Raw genomic sequence first — 12,389 nt, forward strand, 5'->3', positions numbered from 1 at the left:
TTCTCAAGAGTTTCAATAAGCTTCTAGAACAATTGCTAGAATTGGTAGAATTGGGTTGCTTATTGAAACCCTACGTAACTACGATTCAACGGTCGGATCTCCGCCAATTGCTAGAATTGGGTTGCTATCAATGTTTTATTTTACGAACTTACAAATCCAATTCGGGAAGATCAGTACGTTGGATTCCTGATCTGAAAGTTCCTATGGTCCTTAAATATTACGTACTATAACATACTAAGGTTTGGTGACGATCCAAAGGTCGGATCGTCGATTCACATAATGTTCAAGTGGTGGACCTTGGCGAAATTATACCCAACCAATGAAATTTCATTAATCAGATGTCAAATATGGAATCGGGGCATCCAAATTAGCCTAGGAAGGTCAGGTGGGGTCTCGGCCCATGCGGCGGATGGCCGCCCCGACTCGTCGGAAAAATTCAACTATTTCTAAAAATTCTCAAATTTTATAAGAGTGAAGATCTCAACGAGTAGAGCAAGTTTTATACATGTGGTCAAGTCTAATTTGGCCGGGAAAAGCTTCAAATCGCCATGAACCCACCAAAACCCTAGAATTTGGGTGTTCTTGATTCGTCCTCAAATCAACTCCGATGCTCCAACCAATAATTGGGCATTGTTCCTGAGCTAAAGGGAAGTTTTTTGATGGTGGATATCGACGGGAAAGGTTGCAAAAAAGGGCGAATTGCAACAGGGTGTCCTCGAAGCCGTCGGCTTCGTTCCTAGTGAAATTGAGGCCAAAACCCTCATAATTTAAGTGGAAATGAGAGAATGGAGGTTAGGGTTGTGTATACAGGTAAGGGTTGGGTAGAATTCGTTGGAAAAATGGATGAGAATCACCGGAAAACTCTCCGGGTCGAAACTGGGTTACGGGTCGAAGGGGAACTCGGCCGGTTCCCTCCTTCCTCCTTTCCCCTCCTTTCTTCTCTTCTCATTGGTCAGACTCTCCTCCCTTTTCTCTTAATTGATCCATCCCCCTTTTTCTCTGATTGGGTAGCCAATGCTCTCCTTTCTTTCTCTTCTTCTTATCTTTCCGATTGGCCAATGCTCCCACTCTTTTCTATCAACGAATAATAAAATAATAATATAATGATTTCAAAACAAATGTGTTGATGCACAAAATCAGCGAGGACTTTGATACAACAGAAAGTTTTAAGTTTGAGACATTCGCTAGATTGCTCCGGTCACTAGTGTGGATAAGTATGTAAATGGATAGGGATAGGGAAGCAAACACAAGATGTACGCGGTTCACCTAGATTGGCTACGTCCACAGAGTAGAGGAGTTCTCATTAATTGTGAAGGGTTTACACAAGTACATAGGTTCAAGCTCTCATTTAGTGAGTACTAGCGAATGATTTAGTACAAATGACATTAGGAAATATTGTGAGAGAATGATCTTTATTTATAGAAGAGAGTTTCTAGTTTTATTCTGACATTGACACGTGTTGTGTTGTGATTGGCTTCTGATGTTGACACGTGTCGCTCTATGATTGGCTTCTGATGTCGACACGTGTCGCGCTGTGATGGCCTCCTGGTTGGAGGGAAACTCTTATGGGTTCTTGACGGTATAACGTTGACTGGTGCACAATAGTTTTGGGATTGGTCAAGTATGGTACAAACAAAATGTATAAAATATAAATTACTAATTTTTCACAAAAGTAATTCTCGGATTCGTAGTTCCATAAAATTTTCATCGCAATTCCAATCTTGATTCCGCTTGCGCTTTTGGATTCGTAGTGACGAGCACTATGAGGATACGCTAAAACAATGTTTCATATGTTTCCCAATACACAGGTCAACACAAGTTAACACCTTCACCTCAAGGGGTATTTTTCGTCAAGTCACTAATTTAAAATAAATAAAATCATAAAATTAGGGACGGGTTGTCACAGAGATGTTTAGAGTGGTAATTTGTTGGAATTTTAGTTGATAAACATAATTTTATAAATATGTAGTTTAAATAAATCTAAATAAAGACATTAGATATGAGAGATCGTTAACACACAGTTCCTCAACCTTTCTTCATCTTCTTATTGCCTCACCTTCCTTTTCCCTCTCTATATTTTAGGTCACATGTTAGAATGGATAAGGATCCTCTTCGGATCCTTTTTGTAGGGATCCAAAAATCAATCAATCGTGTCCGATCATCGTACACCGTGTAGTTAATTTTCATCATGTATTATTTATATTTAATTTTAAATTAAAAATTAAAAATAATTTCTAACCACACAATTTATAATGAACAAACACGATTAATTAATTCTCCAGATCCACAAAGAGAATTAAAAAAGAATCCTATTAAAAATCACCCCCACTGATTCTCTCAATCTCTTTTTTTCTATTTTTTTTATTTTTTTATTCATTTCAACTTTTCTATTTTAGAAAGACTTGACTGTTCGAGATTCCTTTTCATTTTTTTTCTCCTCTTCAATTTATTTGACCGATTCAAAGAATGTCATGCCTATTATAAAATATTCAGTAAAAATTATTTTTAAATAAAATTAATTAAAATTAATGTTATTTAGTTGACTAAGTATACTTTGAATTTTAGTCAGCAAATAGATAATCACAACAAATGACTTAGTGGTAAGAGCGCAACTCTCAACTAGATAAAAAATGTGAAAGGTTTTGAATTTGATGTTTCGAGTTGGTGAGTCTGCTTAATAGCCAAACCATTTCATATATAATTATTTTTTTACAAAATTAAAACAAATAAATAAATGATTCGTAATTCATTTATCGAATCTATGTATATATTTCTATACCGTTGGATAACCAAATCATTTCATATATAATTGATTTTTTACAAAATAAAAAATAATTTATAATATAAAGACGTTTGAGCGTAAGCACGAAATTTCAAAATATGGGCTGCACAGAGAATTGAAAGAAACTCGTCATTCCTTCATCTTATATAACGATCAAGCTCGCTCTACTGACTCAGTCTCTGTCTGTGTAGTTTGGTGAGTTACTAGTTGACTTTAAAGCAAGAAGTAGAATGGCCATGCTGGGTTGCTACGTGTGTGGTGGGGTCCATTTGTTCTTTCTCACACAATGAGATTGCCTGGATTGGAATCAGAATATATTCTTAGTTTCTTCAAGGAAAAGATTGAAACTTTGGAATTGTGGGAAACAACCACCGCTTCAATCCAGAGGTCTTTTCTGAGGTTGTTTGTTGTTTGTTGTATTGCGGACAGCATTTTTATGGCTGAATAAAACCAAGAAAAATAAAATAAATACCCACTTCTACTTGACCTGGGTATCTACAAGAATCTTCACCACAGTGAGTTATTCTTATTCCTTTTTCTTTCTTTTTTATTTTTTGGGTTTTCTGGGTCTCAGAGACTGGATTGCTTCTTGTTTAGTGGAACTGCAGTGCTTGAATTTTCAACTGGAATCTTGAAAATCTGTGGGAAGTGGGTTTTATTTAATTTCTTGTGTTTTTGCCTTTTCATTTGAATCATTGACATTGGAAGATTTGAATCATTGCATCAATCTATTAATTATTGATTAGTTCTTGCATCATTGACTCGTATGGGATTTCTATGAGTGGAAAACAGAATATAATCTTAATCTTTGTACAGTAACAGATACATACACAATTTAATTCCTGTTTCTTTGCCTTTGTTTAGTTAGTTTTACCTTGTTAATTCTATGAAACGAGTTGTTTGCAATTTCTTATGTTATTTGTTCTTCTCTGAAGAATTTTGTTTATTATTTTGGGGAATTCAGACGGACTCGGATTTGAAGGCCGGGCACACAAGACTTGAATTCTTGCCAATATTAATGAGTTTTCGAACCTAAAGGTTGGGGGATACAGCGGAACTGAATCCGGAAAGTGAGGCTTCTGCAAGGGGCTGTAATGGATGATGGCGTTCTGTCACCAGCTACCATGCTGGGAGCTCAACCTGATTCCGCTATGGATTTGGATTTCATGGATGAACTCTTCTTAGAGGGATGCTGGTTGGAAGCGAGAGATGGACCTGAGTTTCCTAATCAGAGCCTCCCCAATACCCCCTTGAACCCCTCCTTTTTTTGGCATACGTTGGAGACCAATGGCAATATGGCCATGACCCCGTCTCAAAACAGTAATCAAGAGGAGATGCAAACCCCATTCTTTAAACAACTCGAGGAAGGTCCTGTGAATCCTCAGTCTCCTTGCCAGAGTATGATAGAAGATGTTGTGGCCTACTCTGGTCAATCAGAGGATCCTACAATAGGTCGTGAATTGAGCAGAAGGTGGTGGATTGGTCCCACTGGAAATGATGGGTCTGCATCATCTGTGACGCAGAGATTAATGACGGCACTCATGTACATCAGAGAGGTCATGAGAAACAAAGATGTCCTAGTACAAGTATGGGTGCCAGTGAATAGAGGGGGTAGAGATGTTTTAACAACGAATGAACTTTTCTGTCTTGATCCTAACTGTTCCAGGCTTGCTAAATATCGAGATATCTCTGTTAATTACCAGTTCTCAACTGGGGAGGATTCAACAGAGATGGTCAAGGGATTGCCTGGCCGGGTTTTCTCGGGTAAGGTTCCTGAGTGGACTCCTGATGCTCGATATTTTACAAGTGATGAATATCCACGGGTTGGCTATGCTCAACAGTATGATGTAAGTGGAACTCTAGCCCTTCCAATCTTTGAACAAGGTAGTAGGACTTGCTTGGGTGTAATTGAGGTTGTTACGACCGACCAGAAGATAAGGTATCAACCTGACATTGATGGCATTTGCAAGGCACTTGAGGTCTGTACTCTTTCCATGTATCATAATTTCATTCATTTGGTTTTCTTTCTTTTGTTGAGAATGAGTTCCACATTGATGGGAGGATGGACCTTGCATGGGCTTTAAGAGGTTGGGCTACTTCCTCATATTGCCAATTGGTTTTATAGTGGAACCTCAACTTTTTTCATGGTATCAGAGCAAGTTGTGTTATCCATGTGTTAGGCTCAAAAATTCGCCATATGTGAGGGGGCGTGTTGAGAATGAGTCCCACATTGAGAGGTTGGGCTACTCCTCTTATTGCCAATTGGTTTTATGATGGAATCTCAACTTTCTTCACCTTTTGACAAATAATATTACAAGAGTTTCCCATGATTCTTAGAGATGATATAACTATAATCAAGATGTCGTATCACACTATTTCTTTAGTTTTTGATGACTTTCAATTTTTCTTAAGGGCATCCTCATACCAAATCAAACTGTATGCGTGGCATCTAACTTGACATTGTAAAGGTTCTTGCTTTATCTTCTTTTGTGTTCATGTTAATGGAGCAAGTTTCTCTTTTGTTAATCCTCTAAGCCTGTTTTCCAAACTGAGAGAATAGTTAATGGATTTAAACTTTTAAAAGATATTCCGTCACACCCATGAATTGGAAACTCAATTCTGGTGTTTATCACTATGAGCTTCTGAATTTGAGGATGGACATACGAGTAGAAACCTCTTTTTTCCGTTCCTGTGTTTATTTCGTTCAATTTACTGGAAAAAAGAGGGAAAACTTATTTTTAGTATTACGCAGATAAACTTTTATTAGGTCCATGCTCCTAGAAAAAGACTTTTGAAATTCACATGAATCTTGTTTTCTGATGTAGACAAGCTTTACAATTTGCAGGCTGTTGATCTTCGAAGTTCTAGAAATTTGAGTACTGAAAATGTAAAGGTAAACGGATAGATCTGAAGGAAGCTTGATTTATCACGTATTAGCATATTTTGATTTTTGTTCTAAGGTCATTTGGTGGAATTATCTTAGCAGGGGTGTGACAAGCCCTATCACGCTGCGTTACCTGAGATCCAAGAGATCTTGAGATCTGCATGTGAGACGCACAAATTGCCCTTGGCACAAACCTGGGTGTCATGCATCGAACAGGGTAAAGATGGGTGTCGACATTCTGATGACAACTACATCCACTGTGTTTCAACTGTGGATCATGCTTGTCATGTGGCTGATCCTTATATCCAGGGTTTTCATGAAGCGTGCTCTGAGCATCACTTGCTAAGAGGCCAAGGCATCGTTGGAAGAGCTTTTATGACCAATCAGCCATGTTTCTCAGATGATATAACTTCCTTTTTCAAGACAGAGTATCCTCTATCTCACCATGCCAGGATGTTCAATTTGCATGCAGCTGTTGCAATACGTCTACGGAGCACCGACACTAGTTCAACTGATTTTGTCCTGGAGTTCTTCTTGCCACTGGAGTGCAGGGATCCTAAAGAACAGAAAAAGATGCTTAATTCACTGTCCTTGATTATACAACAGACATGCCGGAGCTTACGGGTTGTCACAGACAAGGAAGTTGAGGAGGAAACTAAATTTCATGTCAGTGAGGTGATAGTCCCGTCAGATCCCGGACCAAGTAATATTGCCTGTTTCACAGAGGTCCAACAGAATGGTAATGCTGTCTCAATGTTCCCAAACAAAAAACAACGCAAGGTGCTGAGTGTGAAATTGTCGAAATTAAGGCAGCATCAGGAATATTCAAACCTAAAAAGTGTTGAGTGTGGAGAAGAGTTTTCTGTTTTGGGTGAGGGTGAGGGTAGCTTTTCAACTGTTGGTGCGAGTAAGACAAGAGAGAAAAGACGTGCCAAGGCAGAAAAAGATATCAACTTGCAAGTTCTTCGAAAATATTTTTCCGGTAGTCTAAAAGATGCTGCAAAGAGTATTGGAGGTAAGCATTTCTTGTGATAAACCTGCTTCCTGTTTGATGTTTTAGTTGTGAATATTCCTATGGAATTTTGGTGGCATTCAGAGTAGTGGGACCGATGTATGTATACTTTGTGCAATTTATGATCGTTTTACTTGTACAATCTGTATGGTTTACATATACACACTGCAATCTTCCAAAATAAAGTTTCCCACATTAGTATTTTCTGTTTCTCCAGGTAATACCAATTGGACTTCAAAAATATCTACTAGCACGCTAATGTCTTGCAGCATTCTATATTTATGTGGATTATGTACTTTCTACTATGAAGGTTTCATCGTTCAAAATTTTAATGCATTTCTTTTACAAATTGTTCATGTTTAGTTTGCTCAACAACCTTGAAAAGGATATGCAGACAACATGGGATTAAACGTTGGCCATCTCGAAAAATAAAGAAGGTTGGTCACTCTTTACAGAAACTCCAACGTGTAATCGACTCAGTTGAAGGCGCATCTGGTGCTTTCCAAATCAACTCTTTCTATACGAACTTCCCAGAGCTAACGTCTCCAAAGTTATTGGGGACCAGCCCATTTTCAAATTCAAAGCTGAGTGACCAACCAAATCAGGAAAACTTGTCACCTGAAGGTGGTGATTTTAGCCCCCAAGCTACCGCATCAAAATCTCCCCCATCTTCGTGCAGTCAGAATTCCAGTTCAAGCCAATGCTGTTCCAGCAAGACACGGCAACATCCCTTCTCATGTAACGTTGCTGGTAATGATGATCCAGTTGGAGATAACTCAAGAGATGGTGTGCTAAAGAGGGTTAGAAGTGAGGCAGGATTGCATGATTTTTGCCAAGATCGAACGGAGCTACTGCCAAGATCCCAGAGCCAGAAAATTCTCTCTGAGCAACAAAATCTGCAGTCGATTCCACCTTCACTGAAAAATAATGGCCGGGTAGCTCAAGTAGAGGTTCAAAGAGTAAAAGTTGCATATGGGGATGAGAAAACCCGGTTCCGCATGCAGAGTAATTGGAGATATGAAGATTTGGTGCAAGAAATCGCAAAGCGATTTAGCATACAAGACATGAGTAATTTTGATATAAAATACTTGGATGATGACTCAGAAAGGGTGTTGTTAACATGTGATGATGATTTAGAGGAGTGTGTGGATGTATGCCGATCTTCACAGAGCCACACAATTAAGCTCTCTCTCCAGATTTCTCGTCACCATTTGAAAGGTTTGATAGGTAGACCGTCGTGATTGTAAGATGCTTCTCTGAGGTTGCAGACACTGAAGTAGCACAAGTTTGCAGTCAACAAAATGGGGATGCATCGGTTAGCTTTAGTAGGGATGTTCATGGGTGCTTGGAGCGTATGAAATCTTTGCAATGTAAATATGGAAGGTTCGGGTCGTGCGGAACGAAAAGCAAGGATGCTGGAAAATAGTCGTCCGGGAGATCCCTCCATCTGAAACTGCAGGCTGGCTTAACTCTACTTTGCTGGTCTATCAGTATTAGCTAGCTGTTAGTGATTTCCCTCTTTTTTTTTTCTTTCTTTTGTTAATTACAAGTTAGTTAATGGATGTCTGTATATTATTGACATATGTTTTTTTGCCAATTAAATAGCCCTGTTTATTTATTTACGTATCTGGATTGGTTTGTTAGAGATATCGAAGAAAATACGTAATGGTTTATAAACGGCCCCTTAATAAACCAGGAATTGGGTGCATCCTAAATCAAAACATTCATTAGTCGTCGTCTTTACTCTGGTTTTGTGAGCTGTGTTTTTGGGTTGAACTGGTTTTCTGAGTTGTTTTGTTCTCAGGTGAACCTACATTAATACATTTACCGAAAAAGAGGAGGAAGTTGATGTTAGATAATGTTTAAGAGAGTGACACTGACCAAGAAATACCCACTGCCATTACAAGATTAACAACAGAGACTGCATTCAATTGGATGTTCAGAATCGCCATCACACCCTGTAGAATGTTACCCAGTGAGCAAATGTGACAGCTAATTAAAAATCACCATGAGGAATGCACTAGTGAATCAAGCTAATTTATTACAGTTCAACTGTCCCAGTCCACACTGCTAGTGCAAGCTCCATGGCCGCCTTTAGCACAATCATTAGAGGGTAGAGCATTGAGGAACCATGCAAGTTTTTCTTTAAACTGTATGGTAGAGGGACGGTCATTTTGAACATCTGAGTGACGAAAGCACTGACCGCAAAATTGAAAAATGAGAATTGATCTATTCCCTCCTAGACAAACAAATTTAGTTAAAAACATTTCTCTATCATGCCATGCCTATATTACCATAATACACACTCCACCAAAGAACAATTAAAAACATACATACAAACGGACAATTCAAACACATATTAAAAAGCACTATACATGAAAGGGTAAAATGGAGACTACAAATAGTATATACTATAGTTGCCTTCGTATGTAGATGTTATGCATGCCAACTGTCTATGGGATGCCGGTTCCTAAAGGAAAGAGTAGTTCCCATAGCAGATAACCACTGTTGGGCTTGTAGATAGAAAATTAAATGAAATGCTGAAGCACATCATATGTTGAAAGGTGAAAAAGTTCATCTGAATGTATGTGATTTTCCAGATTTTCATAGTTGCCACATACATCCTAAAAGAGTGAAAATGAACAACAGTATAATTGAAGTTCTTCACAACAAAGTATAGTGGGGGTCCAATTCGGAGATACTCTGAAACATTATTGAAATACCCCTGCAATACATAAAAGTCAATGTTAACTCAAAGAAAAAACAGAATAATCAATAGCATAAGCGCATTTTGATAAGTAGGCAACCGACTTACAGACATGAAGATAGGAGTCTCGGGGAAGAACAATCTTTTGTTCCAAACCAGGCTGAATTCTGGTGCACAATGCCTGTAAAGTTTGAAAGAATCAGAAGTTAACTGAGGAAGGTGTGCGCACAAACAGTAAAATGGATATTCACATGGATATCAAATATATGATGAGTTAGGGGGGAAAATTATAAAACTCACAATGCTAGCCAATGCAAATGCAGCAAAGATGGAAATGACAACTATCTAGACTCCCCATAGGCTGAGAATGGGAGCATGGATCTCCTGCAAGTGCAAAACAAGAAAAAAGAGAAAAACAGCACTGTTAGAAATTTAGGTAAGCAGAAAGCAGACTATCATCACAGAATTACCACACTTTTGAAATAAAAAAATAGCATCGAAGTTTTTATTGATAACCCAACATTCTAATTCTTAAAGGTTTAAGCTCTTAAACATAGAAAAGTATGAAAATGATGGTAATTCCAACTGCCTATAACATCCCTATGATCTATCCATGTTGTTTTGTACGAGTAAAAAAGCAATCACCTTCATATAACGAGTCAGTAAACCAGGATTTTTCTGATCAATACCTAAATAAGACAGCATTCAAAAGAAAAACATAATATGAGAATAAAAGTAGGGTAGATTGAAAATTAGTGTTGGCATTAAGGAAAATGCATCAATCTGAGGTGCAGTTTGGGATTGAGGTGCTTAATAAAAAAGCTGGGATGAAAAAAAGTTATGAGAATTTTTGTTGTTTGGTAAACTTTGAAAAACAGCTTTATTTCAAAGTTAGGGTTGAGAAAAAGCCCAAAACGTGAAGAAGACCTGAAGTTGCAAATAGCAGCTTCCAAAAACAGCTTATTTTGAAAACACGGATGAACAGTGTTACGTTTAATGAAACTTTCAACAACCCACAATTACCCTCCGCTCTCGCCTTCCTCTCGCCTTCAGAGCTCTCGCGTACCTCCCAAACTGCACCGTAAACCACTCTCTCGTCCTCTCGTTCCAAAAACTAGCGATCTCTCTCCTTCTCTCGTTTTCCAGGTTTCTCCAGGTTCCTTTGGTAAGCTTCTCTTGTAAAAATTTGTTATTAATTTGTTTGGACTTTTCAATTTGGGGATGGGAGATTGACGGGAAAGAGGGGTGGGAAGAGCAAAGCGATGAGGGTATGGGTGTCGGGAAAAACAATGAGGGTATGGTTTCTCCAGGTTTCTCCCCAAACGTTCCTATGAGAATTTCTCAAATACCCAGATCAATTTTACCGCCCAATCGACCTAACCACTCACTTTTACTGAACTCAAAGCAAAAATTGCAACATGGGTTTCAAAGATTTGGACTATCAGTTGCCAAACCGACGAGAAGTCTCTGCACCAAGGCTGTGCTGTCTGAAATTCCGAACCAGGAGCTGTATGGGAAAGTTGGGGCCAATTCAACTGGACCAATTCCAATTGGTCAGCTCGTTGGAGCGGTTGAGAAGGCTGCCAAGACTGGCGCTGAGGTTTTCTCTTTAGCACTTTGCTTTTGTGATTCTTTGAATGTGCCGGCATTTCGTAAATTCTGTAATTTGAAGAAGAACCCAGATGGAATATGCATTTGTTTCTTCTGGGGAATGCTTGAATTTTATTGTTTCAGCCTTCATAATTCTTGCTTCAATACTTTTGACAATTACTTTTTCCATAACTAATGTTAGCTACAAAACCTTATGTTTATATAGATAGCCGAAGTTCACATGAGTGAAGGTGTAGAGTTGGACTTTCTAATGGCTGAAATAAAATTGGAAAGAGATTTTTAGAGTTTTATACATTTTTGATCATTTCACACAGTCACAGCTGTTTTACATAAAAGTTTACCAAACCCTATCATACAGCTTTTTTTTCTAAAAGCATTTTTACAAAAAAGTTTGTCAAACACTTTGCTGCTTTATTTCACAGCCGCTTATTCTCACAGCAACTTTTTTTTAAAGCACAACAATACCAAACCAACCCTGAATCAAGTTATAGAAAATATTCTGATACCTTTGTCAGAGTTAGTATATGATGAAATTTTCATGCATGGGTAATTGTTGTTGATAATTGCAAGTGTACAATATCGTCCAAGTAATATAGTGATAAGTAGAGTGTCGTTCAAACAAGGATCGGATTAACCTAAATTTACTATTGAGATTGACTTCAAACTAAACTTAAATAAAAGATGGATTACGATGACAAATTCAAATATGCAAAGAACCCAAACGAAAGTGAAAATATCAATTGAACAAACACGAAGTAAAAGTGAATGAATTATGAAAAATTAATATATTGAAGCACTAGGACATCAGGTTCCTTGTTCTCAATCCCATCTAATCCCATTATTCATATTAAACTCAAATTATTCCCATGTTGCTAGCAATTATCCCTTGATTCGTCAATATTTCCTTTCAGAATATACTAACTGTGTTTCTAACTATCTACCCATGCTATGTCTAGCCACAAAAGTAGATAATCGAAACCCTTTACGATAAATGGATAATTTCACAATACTACACAAGTCATAACCAGTATGTCTACTCAATTATGTAATTCATGGTAATTGTTATGAGAAGCAATCTACTAAACTCAACCTGTCAGTCCCAATTTAGTTCTTCACACAAATAATGGCCAGTTATTTGATAACGATAAAGCACAATAACAATTACTCAACATGGAAATAGCCGAGATCAATATGAAATAATAAGAATTAGATGTTCATGATAAGAGTACACCCTAATCCTAGCAAAAGGACTTAGTTCATGATCGAATTAAAATACACCACGCTAGAATTCGAAAACAAAGAAGGAAACAACTGAAATTCCATTCTCCACTCCACAACAAAGCTAGAATTCTCCAATTGCTTCATCTTTCTCTCGGCTTATGTATGTGTCTGC

General features: G+C 37.9%; 1 protein-coding gene and 1 long non-coding RNA gene across 3 annotated transcripts; one reads left to right on the forward strand and one right to left on the reverse strand.

Annotated features, from left to right (window-relative positions):
• Window positions 1-2,888: 2,888 nt before the first annotated feature.
• LOC103436750 (protein NLP5-like) lies at window positions 2,889-8,296 on the forward strand. 2 transcript variants are annotated; one of them, XM_029095479.2, is made up of 5 exons: window positions 2,889-3,297; window positions 3,747-4,761; window positions 5,628-5,675; window positions 5,766-6,681; window positions 7,042-8,296. In XM_029095479.2, exons 2-5 carry the CDS (start codon window positions 3,877-3,879, stop codon window positions 7,917-7,919), a joined length of 2,727 nt encoding a protein of 908 aa, XP_028951312.1. In that variant the 5' UTR covers window positions 2,889-3,297; window positions 3,747-3,876; the 3' UTR covers window positions 7,920-8,296. The 2 variants fall into 2 exon arrangements, with proteins under 2 accessions (XP_028951312.1, XP_028951313.1); XM_029095480.2 differs by having other exon boundaries at window positions 5,769-6,681.
• Window positions 8,297-9,497: 1,201 nt separating this feature from the next.
• Window positions 9,498-10,156, reverse strand: LOC139192731 (uncharacterized). The gene is made up of 3 exons (XR_011577094.1): window positions 10,031-10,156; window positions 9,686-9,769; window positions 9,498-9,566 (listed from the first exon to the last, which is right to left on the reverse strand). It is a non-coding gene; the product is annotated as an uncharacterized lncRNA (long non-coding RNA).
• Window positions 10,157-12,389: the final 2,233 nt, after the last annotated feature.

This window comes from Malus domestica, chromosome 16 (assembly GCF_042453785.1).
Source record: "Malus domestica chromosome 16, GDT2T_hap1".
Classification (NCBI taxonomy): domain Eukaryota; kingdom Viridiplantae; phylum Streptophyta; class Magnoliopsida; order Rosales; family Rosaceae; genus Malus; species Malus domestica.